The sequence below is a fragment of the Ascaphus truei genome, chromosome 10, assembly GCF_040206685.1.
Source record: "Ascaphus truei isolate aAscTru1 chromosome 10, aAscTru1.hap1, whole genome shotgun sequence".
NCBI classification, from domain to species: Eukaryota; Metazoa; Chordata; class Amphibia; order Anura; family Ascaphidae; genus Ascaphus; species Ascaphus truei.
Genome location: NC_134492.1, coordinates 10,024,633 through 10,046,399, shown reverse-complemented (window position 1 = coordinate 10,046,399; position 21,767 = coordinate 10,024,633). Strand labels below are relative to the sequence as shown.

Below are 21,767 nucleotides of genomic sequence, written 5' to 3'. Positions count from 1 at the left end.
CGAATCTTCGCTGATCGATCACAGGAGAACGGATCGATTGGCAACTTAGCTAATTAGTTATCATTGTGTGGATTGTATTGAGGCACATAGTAATGGGGGGGCGGACGGGGAAGGGGGGAAAACGACAGCTTGGACTGCTGCTTTAAAACACCCTTTGGCCCATTCATTTTGAATCGACCTGAAGGTGGCTTACAACTTTATAGTAAATATAAGCTATAAGCTCAATACTCCTTCCCATATCTGAAAAAAAAAGAAATGAACTAGATCACAGGCAGCAAATGGCCTGACCACCAATACGTTGACTAGTGAACTGCAACACTAACAAGAAACAAAGCCGAGACATTTCTAATCAGCTGATAACTTAACCTAAGTAAGCAATTGGCAATATAATACATTTTTGCAAAATGTGATCGAGTAAATAATTGAATTGGATGATTAAGTTATGTTGTACTGTGACTTAATTAATCATAATGTTTTAAGTGACAACATTTGCTTATTTATTGAACAGGATAGAGCTGCTGATGCAAAAATAAGCAATTTAATTTCCCTAAAGCATACACTAGAACTTGTGGAGCCTTTAAAGGTAAATTCGTACAATTCATGGCAAATCAATTTTAATGTTAACTGTGGGACATGGATATAAGTCGTTAAATACAGAAAAATAATTGCAATGTTAGGCTACAGAATTAAATTATAAATGCACTTATTGAAATTATATAACCTTTACAGTATATTTTCATGCCTTTTATAATATCAATTGTTTTGTACTACATATGCAGCTTCTTATTGAAAGTGTTGTAACTATTGTTTGGTTACAATATTCTAATGGGCCCCCAATGCATTACAGAGCAGCGTGTTGTAGGCGCTCCCTAGAAAATGTTTAAGTATTGTTTTTCTTTGCATTTAATAGGCTGCTTTGAAGAATTGTAAGACACTGCTTCTCAAAGCTTACTGTACTTCATTAGAAGATAGTAGGTACGTAAATAAAGTAAAATCATGTCTGACTGCATTGCATTTCACAATATCTATAATCATGTTTAAAAGAATGTATTGTCTGTAACCTAATGCACGTGCCACCATAAAGACAAAACGTAACTGCATATGGATATATACCTATATTACAATGTGGGCCTAAGAGTAGGGATGTGCATGTGTAGTAATAACATCTATAAGACAGTGGAGAACAAATCCCACATTTTTTGGAAAGAGTTTCTTGACCATTCTTTTGCAGGCTGTCCTAGTAGTATATTCAGACTCTTTGATGAATGCACAGCAGTTAGTAAGCTGTTTTGTTTTGGATGAGCTGTTTGTTAGCTCCCTTTCTTGCACAGAACCAGTTCAATAGTTTTATGTTCAGTACTTTTATATGATTCGTGAACCAGTTGATTCCTCTCTTCGTCTTCTTTTTTATTTCATTTTTTATTTCATTTTTTTTTATGTAAGCAAGTTCATGAAGTTAATGCAACAAAATCAAAGATGAGATATATGATGCAGAATTCTTACTTGTGTGATCATTCCTCAATAAATTATCTCACTCACACCCTCCTTGCTTTCACTAATGGTGTTAACAGCTACAGAAGAAAGATACAGGGTGTTGAAATAAATGAATAAATAAGTGCTCACTGTTACATTTATTTTTTAGCTCCCGTTTTATATATTTTATATAAAAAATAACTTTTTAGACATGGACCCTAACTCCAAATGGAAGGACAAATACTATAGAATATACAACTCAACCTCCAGGGACAGGAAAGCAATAGAGACAAGGGACAAATAAGAGCGTGACAAAGAAACAGCTTTTCCAAGAAAATGGCTGATGTTAAAATATGAGGCACAAAGCGGGACAAGAATACATACAACGTAAAATTATTTGAAGTAAACCCAAAATTGAAGAAGGCGGTTAGTGTTAGCCCACCTCAAGTTTTATTGTAATATTAAACTTCCTGTTCTTTTTTTGTCTTTGATGTCACTGGAAGTCTTTGGTTGTTTTGCTTTTCTTATTGATTAGAGCTTTCCATAATCCATTCCATACTGTATATATTCAAAATATTATTTTATAGGTCAATAATCAAATGACAACATACATAATATCATTGTTCTCTGTTAGGTTTGGCATCATACTTGAAAAAATCAGAACAGTTATCAATGATGACACCAGATACACAAAAGGATGCCTGAACATGAGGACCCAGAAATGTTATGCAGTTAAGCCAAATATCAACGAATTCCTTGACATCGCTCGGAGAACATACGCAGAAATTGTAGATGACATTGCTGGTATTTTATATGCTTGATTTTAAACATTTGACAAAATCTAAACTATAGATATGTTTGATTTGTCACGCTATATCCAGGGTAGAGGGTTTATGTATTTACTCTGATATGTCATTATTTAGCCTACCAGAAATGTGTCTCAAGATGAATGAATGTAATACTGTACATTAAGTTTCAACACAAAATCTAAGTTTTATTATAGTGGGTAGCAAACAAAATGAAAACTTTTTTTTTACTTCTAGATGTATTTATATTCAAATCTTTATGTTGTTATTATGCCAGGATATATATTTTGACGTGTAAATGGCCATACCTCAATTTTGTCCGATAACTCGTTCATGTTAACATCCGCTGATCATACAGTGGTGATGGAGAAGCACAAGTGGGCTTAGTCACAGCTTTAGCATCATTAGATGGAGACACCCTGATATCTGGCAAAACAGCACTAAAGAAATATAACACTGAAAGGAAGAAAAATCCAAACATGGAGAAAAATGCGGAGCACTGCGTTGGAAGAAACTGGGGCTAAGCAAATCCAATCTTAAAATATAGTTTTATTGAAGGGGCGACAACATGGAGGTTAGGCAGGTTAGTACTCTTAACGCGTTTCACGCTATTAAAGAGTTTGACAAAGCGCTCTAATAACGCAAAACGCAACTGCCTAACCTCTGTTGTCGTCCCTTCAATAAAGCTATTTTTTAAGATTGGATTTGCTTAGCCCCAGTTTCTTGCAACGCAGTGCTCCGCTTTTTTCTCCATGTTTGGATTTTTCTTCTAATTTACCTCCCGGCTGGACGCAAGCACTTGAAGACAGATTTTCACCAAATCGTGAGTAATATAGTAATCATTATAGGTCTGTTATATGGATAAAGATTGAATTCTATCAGCTCTAGGGTGATTTGCCTGTAAGAATAGGAACTGTAAAGCTATTGCTGTTTTCACAGACAGCTTTTGGCTTTTAAAGCTTCAGATCCAGGCATTTTTTTATATCCCATTAATGAGCTCTTCAAGCAAGTCTTTATTTCCACTCACTGGTGTTATAATTATCTGCCTTCCAACTCAAAGACATTTAGAAGAAAAAATATGTTGTTACATTATTAATCCTGCATTCTGAAGCACTGATTCCAGAGACTCTCATCTCTACTGCTTTGTTCTATAAAGCAATACTGAAAGCAATAGGAATGGAATATATTCACCTGGTGGTGCATTGTGCCTCAGTACTGTGACAGTGGTTTCCAACCTTTTTTTGGTTAAGGAACCCTATGTGAAATTCTGAGGAACCCCTAACCCTCTCAAATAGCGCGTCTGAGATCAGATGCATTGTAACTTATACCAACCCTATCTAATAGCGTGTCTGAGATCAAATGCATTGTAAATTCTACTGTATTTGGTACAATTTTAAAATGACCTGAAAATTACAGGGAACCCTTTAGGGATGACCAGGGAACCCTTGGGTTTCTAGGAACCCTGGTTGAAAAACACTGTACTAAGCTATCAAACTGTTATGGCAAATACCTTTACCACTGCCATGAATTTAGTGTATAGATAGACCTTGTCTAATCTATAGATCAGTAGGTAAAGGAACGAATCGGAGTGTGTGGAACTTAGTATAATAGCCATGGAGATTTATTTATTTTATTTTAAATATGTTACTTGAAATGATACTATGCAAATTAAATGCTTTAATTGTGTACTGAAAACATTTTAGTATTAAGATGAGAAACAGCCAGTGCACAAGAGACAAGGAGTAAGACAGTGGCAGATATGAAATAACAAACTTCATTCTCTTAACAAATAAATATACTTTGGAAATAAATTATACTTATCAATTGTGTGGATGTTTTTTTATCAGCTAAAGAAAATCATTGGTAAGGAATGTTACACTGAACAAGTATTTGTTTTTAATCTGTAATATCAGGTATGATAACTGTATCCATATACAGGAATTATAGCACAACTGTCAGAGAAGCACAATCTGCCCTTGAAGACAAGTTTCAGCACTGCAAGAGGATTTTTCATCCAAATGAGCATCGAAGGAACTGTGCTACCTAATGGTCAGCTTCCTACAGAATTTATTAAGGTATACATTATTTTTTTTAAATACAGTAGACTGTACAAATGTCATAGGTTTATAGGTCCCTGCCTCAAAATACTTATGTTATTATTACGGTTTCTCCATGTGGTTTTAAAATTGAAACTAAAAACTAAATCTGACAAATCCGTGAAATGTTGAGCTCATCAATATACAATATAGGATACCTAAACCGTTTAAACCATAGGTGTGCAGCAAACAGATGTATCCCAATTTTTTTAAATATAAATCCTGGTTATCGTCATGCTATTTGTCTATAACAAATACTGCATTATAATTAATAGTCGTTAGCTTCGGTTAACGTAATATTAAAGAGGGCAGCAGAGATTAGTGAATCTAAGCCTCAGTATCTGATGGAAAAAAATCTTGGTGGTGTGTATCAGGGCAAAGAAAAGTTAAGTTTGTACTTGTGTTTATTTTTTCCTGATTTTGCATATGGCAAATGTAAGAAATTACGTTAAACTTTGATTTATTCCTTAAACTCAAATCTTTAGCCACAGGGTTGTCTAGCATGAAACAGCCAGATTTGATGCCGCTAGGAAAGAGTATAATATTCACAGAAAAAGATACATCCCACTATCATGTATGTGCCATGTACTGTAACTCGTTCTCCACACTACAAATTGCACATTACTAGACCGGCACTATGAAACGTGTACTACAAATGTCTCTTTGACTCAATTTATTGTATAGTACACATAAGCTAAACATCATTTACATCTTGCAAATTCAAGACAAATAAATATTATGTCTGATTTCCCCTTTAGGTGACACGAATGAAGAATGCCTATAGTTTTACATCAGCGGATTTAATTAAAATGAATGAAAGGTGCCAAGAATCTCTCAGAGAAATCTATCACATGTCATATTTGTAAGATAATTTTTTTGCCTGCTGATTTTATTCTGGATGATTTGAAAGGAAATTAGTTGTTGGATTTAAACAATATTCAATTGCATCAAACAGTGGCAGCTTTTTTAGTAATCAAATTGGCAAATTAAGCTTCAGTTTACTTGCAGAGAATCTAAAATTGGATTGAATGCAAACATTTCAGATGGCTTTAATGAAACCTGTCATCTATCTCAAAAATAGATAGTTACATCATTTGTTGTTCCAGAGAAAAATGTGTTTAAACTGTTTAAAATACAAATGTATATTTAATGATACAATTTTGTTGAACTTCACAATTAAAACTGTTCAATTTCTCTACAGCAGGGGCGGCCAGCTCCAGTTCTCAGGGGCCACCAACAGGCCAGGTATTGGGGATATCCCTGAGTCAGCACAGGTGGCTCAGTCATAATGATTGAGCCACCTGTGCTGAAGCAGGGATATCCTTAAAACCTGACCTGTGGTGGCCCTTGAAGACTGGAGTTGGCCGTCTCTGTTCTACACATTTCTATGGAGAAGTTTAGAATTGAAGATAAAGATCACTGGAATAAACAGTCCAATTAAAATAATGCATGGACACCATTTCTAGGCGTTCTTACATTTACACTTTTGAAGATAATTACAGAATCCCTTTGATGCTTATTTTATTCAACTCTTAAGAGAAAGTTGTCGTCACTGCTGTATAAAAGGTATACTGACAGAGTTCTGTACAGCTAAGTGTGCTACTGTTTACATCTGTATATAAAAGAGATAAATACCTCATGTCATTTATAGTATCTTGGTCCTCACAGTGCATAAAACGAGCCTCATGGATGATTGTTCCTGTGTTTTATGTATCATCCCATAAATATTAGCACAAAGCAAATTGCGCTGCAGTATATCTGTGACCGGCGTATATGTATAATTCTTCTGTGCATCTTTCTTGTATGCCTGCAACAATATTAGGGATTTGTGGAGTAAGTGGGGAGAGTTTGGGTGTTACATTTGCATGTTGGCCCAGGTATGGAAATGGTATATATGAATAAATGTGCCGCTAGTGGTACCTTTTGCTAAATGTTTTCTGCAGTGTTTTCTGCCGTCACCTTAAAGGTGGCATAGGATCTATTTTATGCACAATTATAGGGCAAAGTTTGTCAAATTCTACAAACAGTATAAATATTCTGCGTATATATGCCATGAGTCAAACAATGAAAATGCTAAAAATAAAATGACACATGCTTCAGCGCAGACCCACTTCTTCATACATAGCGCCCCTATCTTTTTCTTCCCAGTAAAAAGACTTACAAACCCAAGTAACATGGTCTGTTAATCCATAAAATAATAAATGTGTCTACTAGTCAAAATGTTATATACGCTGAGGATATAAGATATTTAAAGTGGAAATCCAAGGTGGCGATTTTTTTTTAACATATGGTTGAAGCAGGGAGTCTCTGGAGCTGAACACCATTCATTTCAGCTCTGGGGACCCCCTGTTCCAGAGATACATACCTCCGTTGGTGGTGGCAGGAGCCGCTCATGTCGGCTATCAGGGATCACGTAATAGCGGCTTTTCAAAGCTCGCTGGACGCTGGACATTATCCGGTGCGGCTTCCTATTGGCCCACGTGACGCGGGAGCTTTAAACTTGCAGGAGATACCGTCACCCCCTTCAGTAGAACGTATCTCTTGAAGCAGGGGATCCCCTGAGCTGAAATTAACGGGTTTCAGCTCCGGAGACCCCCTGCTTCAATCCTATGTTCAAAAATAAAACAATCGCCCACTTGGATTGCTTCTTTAAGTTTCTGGTTCTGGTTTTCTGACACTGACCTATGTACTTTCAGAGTGGTATGTAAATTGCTTAGTGAGATCTATGAACACATCCATTGCCTTTACAAGTTGTCTGACACTGTTTCAATGCTGGATATGCTGCTGTCCTTTGCCCATGCTTGCACACTTTCTGATTATGGTAAGTTACTTAACAAGTTTTATATTATTAAAATATGTGATTTTACTTTGTTTTTGCTGAAAGCAAAATCTGAATTTTAAAAACACAAATTTTTTTCACTTTCTCCTGCAAATCTATTTTTTATTCATTTGTAATGCAGCGAATGCAATCTGAACAGAAGAAGTCTATCCTCTTCGTCTCCAAATGATCGCCACACTCCAGAGAGCATGTGGCACCAAGTTTCCCAAGCGTTTTTATTCCATTTTTATTTTTGACATGCGCATGTATTTGGCAGATAAGGGATAATGCAAGTTGAGATCTGGCTTAAATTACAGTTCACTATTAAATGGCAAAAAAAAAAGTTTTAGGCTACTGAAAGTATGAAGGTGTGTGTAGAACAAACTGAAAGTATGAAGTAGAATTGACCCAAGTATGTACCTTGATACACACAAACCTGCTATATACTCCATATAGCTTGTTTAACATAATTTTCACTTGTTGCAGCCATCTTCCCCCTAACTTTAAAAACTGTTCTCATATCCTCCTCCTACTTGAGAAGTGCCCTGGTTTTCATTGCTGAAAGTAGGTCGCAAATTGGGAACCGGCGTTATTTTTCTTAATTTTAATGGGTATCCTCAAAGCTAATGATAGGCAAAAATGACATTAATTAGGAAAACAACCATCGTAAAGTTACCTGTATGAATGGGGATTATCGTAATGTGGAGACACGTTAAACAATACACTGCACTTGCGCGTTGGTTAAACGTCAGTTTGCGACGCATTACACATTAGAATGACTTAGCACGCCCATGAGCATGTTTCAAATTCAAATAAATACACATTGCAAACTGAATAACTCAGCCATTTCAGCTAAAATAGCTCTACTGCTGGGGTGGCTGAGCAGGCTTCTACCTCTACTGCTGGGGTGGCTGAGCAGGCTTCTACCTCTACTGCTGGGGTGGCTGAGCAGGCTTCTACCTCTACTGCTGGGGTGGCTGAGCAGGCTTCTACCTCTACTGCTGGGGTGGCTGAGCAGGCTTCTACCTCTACTGCTGGGGTGGCTGAGCAGGCTTCTACCTCTACTGCTGGGGTGGCTGAGCAGGCTTCTACCTCTACTGCTGGGGCGGCTGAGCAGGCTTCTACCTCTACTGCTGGGGTGGCTGAGCAGGCTTCTACCTCTACTGCTGGGGCGGCTGTTCCTACTGTCAGGGGCGTCTCCTGCTGTCGGGGCTGTTCTTGCCACTGTGGCTGTTCCTGCTGCTGCTTCTGAGGCTGGAAGACTAAGAAGCCAAAAATTCACGGGTCGAAGAACGAGATCCTAATGAATGGTTAATAAAACTCCAAACTTTTAGGATCTCTGTTCCAGGACTAGCACTGCTGAGAAGCAGCGGGTTTGGGGGCCATACTCCACCACCTAAGTGCACTAGGGAACACCGTCCGCAGCATTTATATGTTGAAGAAGCGTTGGACGGACGGCAAACAGAAAGAAACAAAAATTGTCATACCAGGCTGCACAATCGAGGAAGACAGGAGGGGGACAATCTGTTACCTTACATCTGACCCCTATGGAAGAGCGTGTTAGCTCCATAATTGCTACCTCCCAGGTAGTGGGTCTTCCAAGCCTTGTGGATATGGAGGATGCGTGAGACCAGGTAAGTGAAAATACAGTATATATATATATATATATAATACAATAGAAATCAATCTCATGCATACCGAACACTTTAGACACAACCATGAGCATCCGAACAAACCTTTCTGTCTACTTTGCAATGCAGTCCCACATACAGGTGAGGAGTACTTAGCTAAGTAATGTATGTAACATGCTTATATTTATACCCTAATAAGATTAGAAAACACTATATGCCATGCCCTCCACGTTGCAGTAAGGAATCAATCAGTATGAAGTTGTCCTTTGCCTATTTGAGGACCATATAACTGCTCACTAATCACGAGAACACTAGTTTCAGCAACAATTACATAATCTCAATATCTCAAAGAGTTCATGTAAAACCTGATAAATCATTTTATGAAAGGTATCTAAACACCCACTGTACCCAGCTCTTATCTCCTAAGATACAACATCAGCAACCTGCTTATAGTCTTATGGTTCACTGATGAATCTTGTTCTTCCTTCGGGTAATGATCACCCCACTGCTTTACCTATTTATCTGTGTCCCTCAAATTATCTTCCAGTCTAAATGCGCTCCAGACTTTTGATGTTCGCAATTGCAAACATGTTAGAAATAGTCACTTTCAAAGTATTGAACGTAACTCATTGCCAAGGACATATTGAAAAAGAGAGGTAACTAAATGTTATTGATCCACAAAGGGGTGATAAACTGTAGCATGCCTCAGCTCTCATACATGTGCATGGGTGTAAAGGCCTTGTTAAGTTTTGCAGCAGTTTGTGGATCAGGGCCTGTACATATTTAGCTGCTAAAATGTTCTATAAATAAAGACATGTTCAAAATTGCCTGTTTTGGCAAAGCAAATATAGCCAAATGTGCTTACATGTACCCAAGTTCTGTTTGAATGTATTTGATATGATGTATTTCTTTATAAGGACAATTGTGCCTTAGGCTGCCAAGCACCTTGAGGAGGAAGAGGACACTGTGATAGTCTTCCTGACAGGTCACGGAGGAGGTCCCAGGCGCTAATCCAGCTGCATCCACTGCTGCCAGACATGTCACACTGGCTACACCGAGGAGCTAGACTCCCACGCCTGTTTCATGTCCACCTGATGGCATATCAGAGAGAACTGCTGGAAATGCAGCGGTCTGGATTACAGGATTTAGCAGTCCTGCTTGGCAATATTTAGGCCATGGCAGTGCATCCTGCTTAGCTGACGCATGGTGCCAGCACGCTACCGGGAGCAAGCAGCACAACAAAACCACCTCATCAAAATCCACATGAGGCGCCAGAACAACAGTGTGGTTATAAACAGCATGGACCAGATATCCCCATTAATTTGCCTCACCTGGGCAATACAGCAGGACCTAGAGTGCATCCGTTCCCCCTCCATGGTCACAACACCTGGTGCCTCCATGGAGTTTCTGCCCACATCAGGGGGGGGGGGGGGGGGAGGGGAGATTCCCTTCTCAGCTGAGAATTGGGTTTCATTAATGGTGGAAACTCCACCTCCTGCATTATCCGATGATATTCCCACACATCAACACTGCGTGTGCAGACCTTTAGGCGTGACAGTGTGTGTACCCGTGGGCTGAGTAAGCCAGGCAGTACACGTGCCAAAAAGAGGTGCTAATTTATTTCCTGCATATCTAGTTATTTAATTTTGTATATATATATTTTTTTATTTTTTTTAAATATATTTTTTTTTGTCAAAGTGATTTAACTGTGTTTGATTAAAATGTATTTTGCCAACTTCTGTCTCTTGGTAATTTTTGTTTTCATGTACAAAACATTGAACACCTATTCTTAATATACTCAATATTACATACAATAGGCAACAGAAACATATCTGACATTCCCTTTAATCATTAATAAGCATGGTATATTTTATTACATGAAAATAACACAATTTCAGATGCATCTGTTGATCTGTTTGTCATTAATATGTTCCACCATATATATCTTCGTATTACACATGTAATGAAAGGGTTAAGTCATACACTCAGTACATTTATGTGGGTACCCCTTAAGACCTACCCTTTTTCCTTGTAGGCTATTTGTAGAAATAGCATAATGATAATTAGGGTCGGGATGTTGGCAACGCAATTTTTTGGAAGGTCTTAAATATGGCAGCGTTAGTCCCATGCGCGAACATGAACGGAGGTCTCCGGATCTACGTTGTTAGGTAAACTGCTTATTTACTAAATGATTTGCATATAAGTAAGCAAAATGTCAGTTAAAATGTATCGATGCGTAACGCGAGAGTATCATAATGCAGATCCCCTTTGGGAATACACGTTACGTATATCAATACGCAAAATGGCGATAACGTAACGCAATAAAATGGAATGCATTTCTGAGGATCTATCCCATAGAGCCCTGTTTCCCATACCATGCCCATTGTCCTTATGCAACTGCCCTAATTTACAGTGCACTTTATCTACAATATGTTAGCAAACGCTGTGCATTTAATATTATTGCCAGTGAGCTACTGAATATATTACTGCATATTCAAAAATTCTGAAATATATATTTTTAACCTACTTTTGAGGGAAGCTGTGGATTTCTGTCTTAAAGTGCAGTTTTCCCATAGATTAGTTAACCTAGTCAATGGCACCAAAATAATACAAAATTAAACCCTTTGTTGCAAGAGAGGTGTGTTTGGAGGTACATTTGGGGAAAATAATCTAAATGGAGCGACAGAATATGTGTGCATGTGATTATACAGTATGTACTATACATTTCAGATTAAGCACTAAACAGGTCTACCTTGTAGTGGTCTTTGAACATCTTTTTTTCATGGGCAAACGGGGCTCCACCATAAAGAAATCAGATTTTGGATTCCAGATTTCACAATCCACACTTTTCTTTTTACCTATAAAAGTCATATTAGGTTCCATTTGCGACACCATCATTTTTAGACATTAAATAGAATTTTTCAAGATATAACTGTGCTCCACCAATTGAATTTATTGCTAACATGTTATTGCCAAAATGTATTTAAGAAGTTAAGTTAATATATTCATACTACATTTTAAATGAATCAGAAAGAAATATGTAAATGAATGGAGGCAGAATATCTGAACCCCTTCAGTCTACATCTGCGTCGCCCCAAAGGCAGACAGCCTTTGGCACAGCCAAAGGGCAGCTACAGGGTGTGAGCCGTTTGCTGAAGGAACAGTAGTTCATCATACTACATTACAGTAATGGAGTCTTCTTGATTCAATGCCCTTTTAATGTGAAAGGATTTCTTGTTTTTGTTCAATAGCAAAAATGATTCTGCTCCATTTTTTCTTCTTTGTGGCATTATTTTGTGGTCTGTTCACCTTGTTTCAGCTGCTTTAAAGGTTCATGTGTACTGATTTTTCACTTAAATCATTTTCTTTTGACATTTTAGTACGTCCTGAATTCACTGATACATTAGCTATCAAGCAAGGATGGCATCCAATTCTAGAAAAGATATCACTGGAAAAACCAGTTCCCAACAACACTTACATTACTGAAGGAAGTAACTTTGTCATTATTACTGGACCAAATATGAGTGGAAAATCAACGTATCTAAAACAGGTTGCTATGTGTCAGATTATGTCACAAATTGGTAAGAAAAATAATTAAAACACCATTGGCTGTATATGAAATGTGTGTACATATTCATATGGGAGAGGGAGTGGCTCAGTGAGTAAAGACACTGACTGGCATTGAGAGTTTGAAGCAGGGGAGCCTGGTTCAGTTCCTGGAGTCGGCTCCTTGTGCAAGTCACTTTATCTCCCTGTGCCTCAGGCACCAAAAAACATAGATTATAAGCTCCACGGGGCAGGGACCTGTGTCTGCAAAATGTCTCTGTGAAGCGCTTTGTAAAACTAGCAGCGCTATACAAGAACATGCTATTACTATTATTATAAAATAAAATTAGGATTTTCTGTTTCTAAAACAGTTAACATTAGTGTATATGTGGATGTTTACAAGTGGGAATTCATAACCCATTTTTGTAGAGTTGGTTTTTGGAAACTAAAATTGATATATTTACGATTTTTATTCTATCGGATTTCTTTTCTGGAAAGAAGTGGGGGGAAAAGTTTGTTCTTAAGTATTGTCAAACAAATAAGGGATATTTTCATTTCAAATATAACCGTTTCCTTGAAATAATTCCATCTGTTATGGAAAAACTTTTGGTAGAACCTTTGGAAAAAAATCCCACTAAAAGTTCCATTTATGGGGAATAAAGTAGCAACAACTGTGTGTGTGTGTGTGTGTGTGTGTGTGTGTGTGTGTGTGTGTGTGTGTGTGTGTGTGTGTGTGTGTGTGTGTGTGTGTGTGTGTGTGTGTGTGTGTGTGTGTGTGTGTGTGTGTTTAATTCCTTAAGTATACATCAAATTCTTTTCATAGATGCAAATCAAAAACTTGCTAATTACATATTAGTATTTGGCCACCTAAAAAATCCAACAATTTCTCATAAGGATTATTTGAGGATCTCATTTTGTAAACATGTACAGTACATGCAAAGACTGTACTGTACAGTACATGGAGTCTTGCTGAGTATAGAATGAGTGTTAGTGTGCAGCTAATTGCTGTCACGGGGAGCAACTGTCGGGCTGGAGTCCAGTGGCTGGGACAGGCCAAGAGGCTGGTAGCAGTCGGTAACAAAGTATAGTCCTGGGCTGGCAGCAAGCAAAGGATGGTCAGGAACAAAGAGGTCTGGGCTGGTGGCAGGCAAAGGATGGTCAGGAACAAAGGTTAGGGCTGACCGCAGGCAAAGAATGGCCAGCAACAGGCAGAGGTTAGGACTGGAGACAGGCAAGCGAAGTCAGGTCAGAGCAGGGTCTGGTAACAAGCAAGTGAATGTAACAGGCAACAAGGTAGCAGCAAACTTGACTATTGGGATGAATAACAATAAACAGGCAACTGGAAGAAGGAAGGGATAGCCTTATATAGGCCTGGCTAAGGAAGCAGGGGGCAGGTGATTAAGTCATTAACAGGTTTTAGAGAGTTCCTTATCAGAACCGAGAATATATCTATTTTGGATGAAAGACACTTAATGGGGACTGAGGAGCCAGCAGTCCTTCCCGACATTCCCCATTTTGTTTGGGGCGGGGGAGGATTTGTCACACGTACACACGTACACATTCATTTGTATGATCCAAATTGTTAAGTGCCAATAAAAGCAATATTAAACATCGTACAGCAGGGGTGCGACCCCCGCGGAATTTTTCTGAGGGGATGGTTGCAGAGACCCTTCCCTCTTCCCCAAGGCATTAAAATTAAATGCCGGGGGATCGTGTGAGGACTCTGGAACCTCAACTTACCTTGCTTAAGCCGGAGTCTGGAAGTGTCTCCATGGCAACACGGTGTCAAATGACGGCTCTGGGTCATGCGGGGTGACATCGCAACGCGGCGTCAAATAATGCCGCGGGTCACGTGACGTCACATGACCCCGGGCGCCAAATGACGCCGCATCGCGCAAAGGAGGGGTGGTGCAAGCACCGGGGGACAAGAGGCAGGTGGGCGCAGGAGCAAAGGTTTGGGCATCCCTGCCCTACAGCATACACGTCGGTAAAACATTACAAGGAAATAATTTTGTTTTATGCTTTGTAGGGTCTTATGTTCCAGCAGAATATTCCTCATTCAGAATTGCTGAACAGATATTTACTAGAATTGGGGTGGATGATGATATCGAAACAAATTCATCGACATTTATGAAAGAAATGAAAGAGGTATTTTTTTTAAACATACAAGCATATTTTTTTAATCAAATTGTAAGGTTGAATATTATTCATAAAAACTGAAGCATTTTGGACTTTTTACTTTTCTGGGTCAATGTATGCAGAAATTTTCAGGAAATCACTCACTTATTTGTATTTTGAAAGCCTTACACCGCTTTGACCAACTGTGTTGATTGTCCCCAAAACATAGCACAAACCTAGCCATTTGTGTAACGGTACCAAAACATTGTTAATTCATACTTGCAAAGATAGCTTGAAGAATTAAGCAGATTTTAGAAAGTAATTGAATATAGTGTATGTATGTATGAATGTAGTGTATGTATAATGTGAGAAATATATTTCACATTAATAATATCAGCAACAGGTCCAAAGCGCAAACTTTCTCAGGATAATACATGTAAAAACAAAAGATATATATAGGGCAAAAACATTTAGGTCAAAAATGGGGAATGGTCGAAAAACCATGAAATTCCCACTCCCATGGTCTATGGGAATATTAAAGCGTTTTCCAACACAAAGTGGACTCCAACAAAATCTGTATCTCTGTATGGGTGCAGGGCAGGATCTGTACCTCTGTATGGGTGCCGGGCAGGATCTGTATCTCTGTATGGGTGCAGGGCAGGATCTGTATCTGTATGGGTCCCGGACAGGATCTGTATCTCTGTATGGGTGCAGGGCAGGATCTGTACCTCTGTATGGGTGCTGGGCAGGATCTGTATCTCTGTATGGGTGCAGGGCAGGATCTGTACCTCTGTATGGGTGCAGGGCAGGATCTGTATCTCTGTATGGGTGCAGGGTGAGATCTGTACCTCTGTATGGGTGCAGGGCAGGATCTGTACCTCTGTATGGGTGCAGGGCAGGATCTGTACCTCTGTATGGGTGCTGGGCAGGATCTGTATCTCTGTATGGGTGCAGGGCAGGATCTGTACCTCTGTATGGGTGCAGGGCAGGATCTGTATCTGTATGGGTGCAGGGCAGGATCTGTATCTCTGTATGGGTGCAGGGCAGGATCTGTATCTCTGTATGGGTGCAGGGCAGGATCTGTATCAGTATGGGTGCCGGGCAGGATCTGTACCTCTGTATGGGTGCAGGGCAGGATCTGTATCAGTATGGGTGCAGGGCAGGATCTGTATCAGTATGGGTGCAGGGCAGGATCTGTATCTCTGTATGGGTGCAGGGCAGGATCTGTATCTCTGTATGGGTGCCGGGCAGGATCTGTATCTCTGTATGGGTGCAGGGCAGGATCTGTATCTCTGTATCGGTGCTGGGCAGGATCTGTATCTCTGTATGGGTGCAGGGCAGGATCTGTACCTCTGTATGGGTGCAGGGCAGGATCTGTATCTCTGTATGGGTGCAGGGCAGGATCTGTATCTCTGTATGGGTGCAGGGCAGGATCTGTATCTCTGTATGGGTGCAGGGCAGGATCTGTATCTCTGTATGGGTGCAGGGCAGGATCTGTATCTCTGTATGGGTGCAGGGCAGGATCTGTATCTCTGTATGGGTGCCGGGCAGGATCTGTATCTCTGTATGGGTGCCGGGCAGGATCTGTTTCTCTGTATGGGTGCCGGGCAGGATCTGTATCTCTGTATGGGTGCCGGGCAGGATCTGTATCTCTGTATGGGTGCCGGGCAGGATCTGTATCAGTATGGGTGCAGGGCAGGATCTGTACCTCTGTATGGGTGCAGGGCAGGATCTGTATCTCTGTATGGGTGCAGGGCAGGATCTGTACCTCTGTATGGGTGCAGGGCAGGATCTGTATCTCTGTATGGGTGCTGGGCAGGATCTGTATCTCTGTATGGGTGCAGGGCAGGATCTGTATCTCTGTATGGGTGCCGGGCAGGATCTGTATCTCTGTATGGGTGCAGGGCAGGATCTGTATCAGTATGGGTGCAGGGCAGGATCTGTACCTCTGTATGGGTGCAGGGCAGGATCTGTATCTCTGTATCGGTGCCGGGCAGGATCTGTATCTCTGTATGGGTGCCGGGCAGGATCTGTATCTCTGTATGGGTGCAGGGCAGGATCTGTATCTCTGTATGGGTGCAGGGCAGGATCTGTATCTCTGTATCGGTGCTGGGCAGGATCTGTACCTCTGTATGGGTGCCGGGCTGGATCTGTATCAGTATGGGTGCAGGGCAGGATCTGTATCTCTGTATGGGTGCAGGGCAGGATCTGTACCTCTGTATGGGTGCCGGGCAGGATCTGTATCTCTGTATGGGTGCCGGGCAGGATCTGTACCTCTGTATGGGTGCAGGGCAGGATCTGTACCTCTGTATGGGTGCAGGGCAGGATCTGTATCTCTGTATCGGTGCCGGGCAGGATCTGTATCTCTGTATGGGTGCAGGGCAGGATCTGTATCTCTGTATGGGTGCAGGGCAGGATCTGTATCTCAGTATGGGTGCAGGGCAGGATCTGTATCAGTATGGGTGCAGGGCAGGATCTGTATCAGTATGGGTGCCGGGCAGGATCTGTACCTCTGTATGGGTGCTGGACAGGATCTGTACCTCTGTATGGGTGCAGGGCAGGATCTGTATCAGTATGGGTGCAGGGCAGGATCTGTATCTCTGTATGGGTGCAGGGCAGGATCTGTACCTCTGTATGGGTGCAGGGCAGGATCTGTATCTCTGTATGGGTGCAGAGCAGGATCTGTACCTCTGTATGGGTGCAGGGCAGGATCTGTATCTCTGTATGGGTGCAGGGCAGGATCTGTATCTCTGTATGGGTGCAGGGCAGGATCTGTATCTCTGTATGGGTGCTGGACAGGATCTGTATCAGTATGGGTGCAGGGCAGGATCTGTATCAGTATGGGTGCAGGGCAGGATCTGTATCTCTGTATGGGTGCCGGGCAGGATCTGTATCTCTGTATAGGTGCAGGGCAGGATCTGTACCTCTGTATGGGTGCAGGGCAGGATCTGTATCAGTATGGGTGCAGGGCAGGATCTGTATCTCTGTATGGGTGCCGGGCAGGATCTGTATCTCTGTATGGGTGCAGGGCAGGATCTGTACCTCTGTATGGGTGCAGGGCAGGATCTGTATCTCTGTATGGGTGCCGGGCAGGATCTGTACCTCTGTATGGGTGCAGAGCAGGATCTGTACCTCTGTATGGGTGCAGGGCAGGATCTGTACCTCTGTATGGGTGCCGGGCAGGATCTGTACCTCTGTATGGGTGCAGAGCAGGATCTGTATCAGTATGGGTGCAGGGCAGGATCTGTATCTCTGTATGGGTGCCGGGCAGGATCTGTATCTCTGTATGGGTGCCGGGCAGGATCTGTATCTCTGTATGGGTGCAGGGCAAGATCTGTACCTCTGTATGGGTGCCGGGCAGGATCTGTACCTCTGTATGGGTGCAGGGCAGGATCTGTATCAGTATGGGTGCAGGGCAGGATCTGTATCTCTGTATGGGTGCAGGGCAGGATCTGTATCTCTGTATGGGTGCCGGGCAGGATCTGTATCTCTGTATGGGTGCAGGGCAGGATCTGTATCAGTATGGGTGCAGGGCAGGATCTGTACCTCTGTATGGGTGCAGGGCAGGATCTGTATCTCTGTATCGGTGCCGGGCAGGATCTGTATCTCTGTATGGGTGCCGGGCAGGATCTGTATCTCTGTATGGGTGCCGGGCAGGATCTGTATCTCTGTATGGGTGCCGGGCAGGATCTGTATCTCTGTATGGGTGCCGGGCAGGATCTGTATCTCTGTATGGGTGCAGGGCAGGATCTGTATCTCTGTATCGGTGCTGGGCAGGATCTGTACCTCTGTATGGGTGCCGGGCAGGATCTGTATCAGTATGGGTGCAGGGCAGGATCTGTATCTCTGTATGGGTGCCGGGCAGGATCTGTATCTCTGTATGGGTGCAGGGCAGGATCTGTATCTCAGTATGGGTGCAGGGCAGGATCTGTATCAGTATGGGTGCCGGGCAGGATCTGTACCTCTGTATGGGTGCTGGACAGGATCTGTATCAGTATGGGTGCAGGGCAGGATCTGTATCAGTATGGGTGCAGGGCAGGATCTGTATCAGTATGGGTGCCGGGCAGGATCTGTACCTCTGTATGGGTGCTGGACAGGATCTGTATCAGTATGGGTGCAGGGCAGGATCTGTATCAGTATGGGTGCAGGGCAGGATCTGTATCTCTGTATGGGTGCAGGGCAGGATCTGTACCTCTGTATGGGTGCAGGGCAGGATCTGTATCTCTGTATGGGTGCAGAGCAGGATCTGTACCTCTGTATGGGTGCAGGGCAGGATCTGTATCTCTGTATGGGTGCAGGGCAAGATCTGTATCTCTGTATGGGTGCAGGGCAGGATCTGTATCTCTGTATGGGTGCTGGACAGGATCTGTATCAGTATGGGTGCAGGGCAGGATCTGTATCAGTATGGGTGCAGGGCAGGATCTTTATCTCTGTATGGGTGCCGGGCAGGATCTGTATCTCTGTATAGGTGCAGGGCAGGATCTGTACCTCTGTATTGGTGCAGAGCAGGATCTGTATCAGTATGGGTGCAGGGCAGGATCTGTACCTCTGTATGGGTGCAGGGCAGGATCTGTATCTCTGTATGGGTGCCGGGCAGGATCTGTACCTCTGTATGGGTGCAGAGCAGGATCTGTACCTCTGTATGGGTGCAGGGCAGGATCTGTACCTCTGTATGGGTGCCGGGCAGGATCTGTACCTCTGTATGGGTGCAGAGCAGGATCTGTATCAGTATGGGTGCAGGGCAGGATCTGTATCTCTGTATGGGTGCCGGGCAGGATCTGTACCTCTGTATGGGTGCAGGGCAGGATCTGTACCTCTGTATGGGTGCAGAGCAGGATCTGTACCTCTGTATGGGTGCAGAGCAGGATCTGTATCAGTATGGGTGCAGGGCAGGATCTGTACCTCTGTATGGGTGCAGGGCAGGATCTGTACCTCTGTATGGGTGCAGGGCAGGATCTGTATCTCTGTATGGGTGCAGGGCAGGATCTGTACCTCTGTATGGGTGCATGGCAGGATCTCATTATATATGAAAGAGGGAGACTAGAAACAAGCTGCAAATAATATTTTATGAATAAAACACATAACAGAGCAGTGGAAAGACTCTCACATGCACCCAAAGAATAGAAAGCATTTAGACCACCCAGGGTCTGAAGACTGGCTGTCCATGGGCTCCTCTCCAGTCAGGCCACGGCTCACTTGTCCTCCTCCTATTGCAGCGTACAGCAGAGAGGCAGAGCAGATCACACTCTCACGTTGTGAGGCAAATAGAGCACAGAAGCGGACACCTCTCACAAGTCCAGTACAGTGATATAAAATCACACTTTGCGTTGGAAAAAGCTTTAATATTCCTATAGGCCACGTGAGTGGCAATTTCATTGTTTTTGGACCATTCCCCATTTTTGAGATAAATGTTTTTGCACTAGATATCGTTTTGTTTTTTCCATGTAACATCCTGAGAAAGTTTGCACTTTGGACCTGTTGCTGCTAAATTGGGTGACTGATGGGAAACATCCTTGTGAAAAAACTGCATCTTTCCCAGGAAAAATATAATCATTGTATGTATCAATATATATATATATCAAAAAATATAATCATTGTATGTATCAATATATATATATATCAAAAAATATAATCATTGTATGTATCAATATATATATATAACAAAAGTTCCCAAGTAAGGCAAACGCAAATGTCAAAATTATTTGGTGAAATATATATATATTTCACCAAATAATTTTGAAATTTGCCTTACTTGGGAACTTTTGGACTTGCACGTATATATTATACTTAATCACTTCATTTAATTTGTTCTCTGTTTAAGATTATTTTGCGCTTGTTCCTTTTTTTATGTTTCACATTCATAATATCATATGTATTTTTCAATTTGAAGGTAACCTATATACTTCAGAATGCTAACGAAAAATCAGTGATAATAATTGATGAGTTAGGGAGAGGTACCAGCACAGAAGAAGGCATTGGCATTTGTTATGCAGTTTGTGAACACCTTCTAGGAATTAAGGTATTTTTTTATTTTCCGGATGTCCGAACATGACAATAAATGATGCACATTAGCCATGTGAGTGAGTTTTATAATTAAGTTTGTTTGTAAGTATTCTCCTTAATACGTTTTCAGAATGCAAACCACACCTCCTCACTCACATTTATCAACTTATTTATAAAAATAATGCATTTTTAACTTCATTCAAACTTTTTCTTCTAGAAAATACACACAATTAAAAACGCACCAAAAAAAACACAGCTTATGAGTAAAAAATTATAATTATGTTTTCATTTACTACTAAAGAACACAAGTGGTTTGTACATGTAAGGTACATAAGATCTCCGTTGTCTGATGCATACAGTTTAAGCTTCTTTACTCCCCAGAAAATGATTTCTGTTTCTTCTAGGCATTTACACTGTTTGCTACCCATTTCCTTGAATTGTGCCATCTAGGTACATTATATCCCAATGTAGAAAACAATCACTTTGAAGTGCAGCATAAAAGAGCGAGCACTGGGAACAAAGACTCCATCTCTTACACATACTTACTTTCCAAAGGACACACAAAGGAGAAGAACTATGGTAATATTTCATTATTTCATATACATACTTTTAATACTTCTCCATTTTTGCACCACGTGTGATTGCTTGTAACATAATTGTAACAGTTACAGCTGCTGTTCATAGAAAAACAAATTGCAACTTAATTTTTAGGTTTGAAAGCTGCAGAGGTTTCATCTTTACCGCCTCCAATTCTAAAGGATGCAAAAGATATCTCAAGTCAAGTAGCGAATAAGATTTTGGTATGTAAATACCTACTTTTCTAAAAGCCATTTATTAAATGTGTTAGCAAGATGAGGTTAAGCGTTCCTTGGCACCTATCCAGAAATACACATGGTAACATTCATACTCACTTGATTGTCCTCTAATAATACCAATGTCTACCATTTCATTGCAATACAATACTGTACCGTCCTGTAAAACAGCACCCCCTCCTAAATCATCCAACACCCCATTCCCAGCATGCTAAGCAGGGATCTCCTCTAGTTGAACACAGCTATTTTCAGCTTGAGATATTTAGCAGTGAAGTTACCGGTGTTACTTCCTGTGTTTTTCAAGAGATTTAAATGGTTGTCCAATAGGAAGCAGAAAGCAATAACTTCCTGTTGGCCCGCAGGATATATTTTGATTTACTAGGGACACCGGTAAGTGTTTCAAAGAACTTGAGGGTTCATGGAGCTGAAAACAATGCGGTTCAGCTCTGGAGGACCCTCTGGTT

General features: G+C 41.4%; 1 protein-coding gene across 5 annotated transcripts in view; it reads left to right on the top strand.

The window, feature by feature from the left end:
• Positions 1-21,767, top strand: part of MSH4 (mutS homolog 4) — a 60,334-nt gene that overhangs the window by 22,308 nt on the left and 16,259 nt on the right. For 4 of the 5 annotated variants that reach the window (XM_075615770.1, XM_075615773.1, XM_075615774.1 and 1 more), the window contains exons 9-19: positions 509-583; positions 911-975; positions 2,108-2,277; positions 4,218-4,354; positions 5,134-5,237; positions 7,072-7,196; positions 12,205-12,405; positions 14,400-14,518; positions 20,379-20,507; positions 20,896-21,070; positions 21,203-21,291. In XM_075615770.1, coding sequence (XP_075471885.1) covers positions 509-583; positions 911-975; positions 2,108-2,277; positions 4,218-4,354; positions 5,134-5,237; positions 7,072-7,196; positions 12,205-12,405; positions 14,400-14,518; positions 20,379-20,507; positions 20,896-21,070; positions 21,203-21,291 — 1,389 coding nt within the window. Of the gene's footprint in view, positions 1-508; positions 584-910; positions 976-2,107; positions 2,278-4,217; positions 4,355-5,133; positions 5,238-7,071; positions 7,197-12,204; positions 12,406-14,399; positions 14,519-20,378; positions 20,508-20,895; positions 21,071-21,202; positions 21,292-21,767 lie in introns of those variants that run through there. The other variant, XR_012804034.1, reaches the window with a different exon arrangement.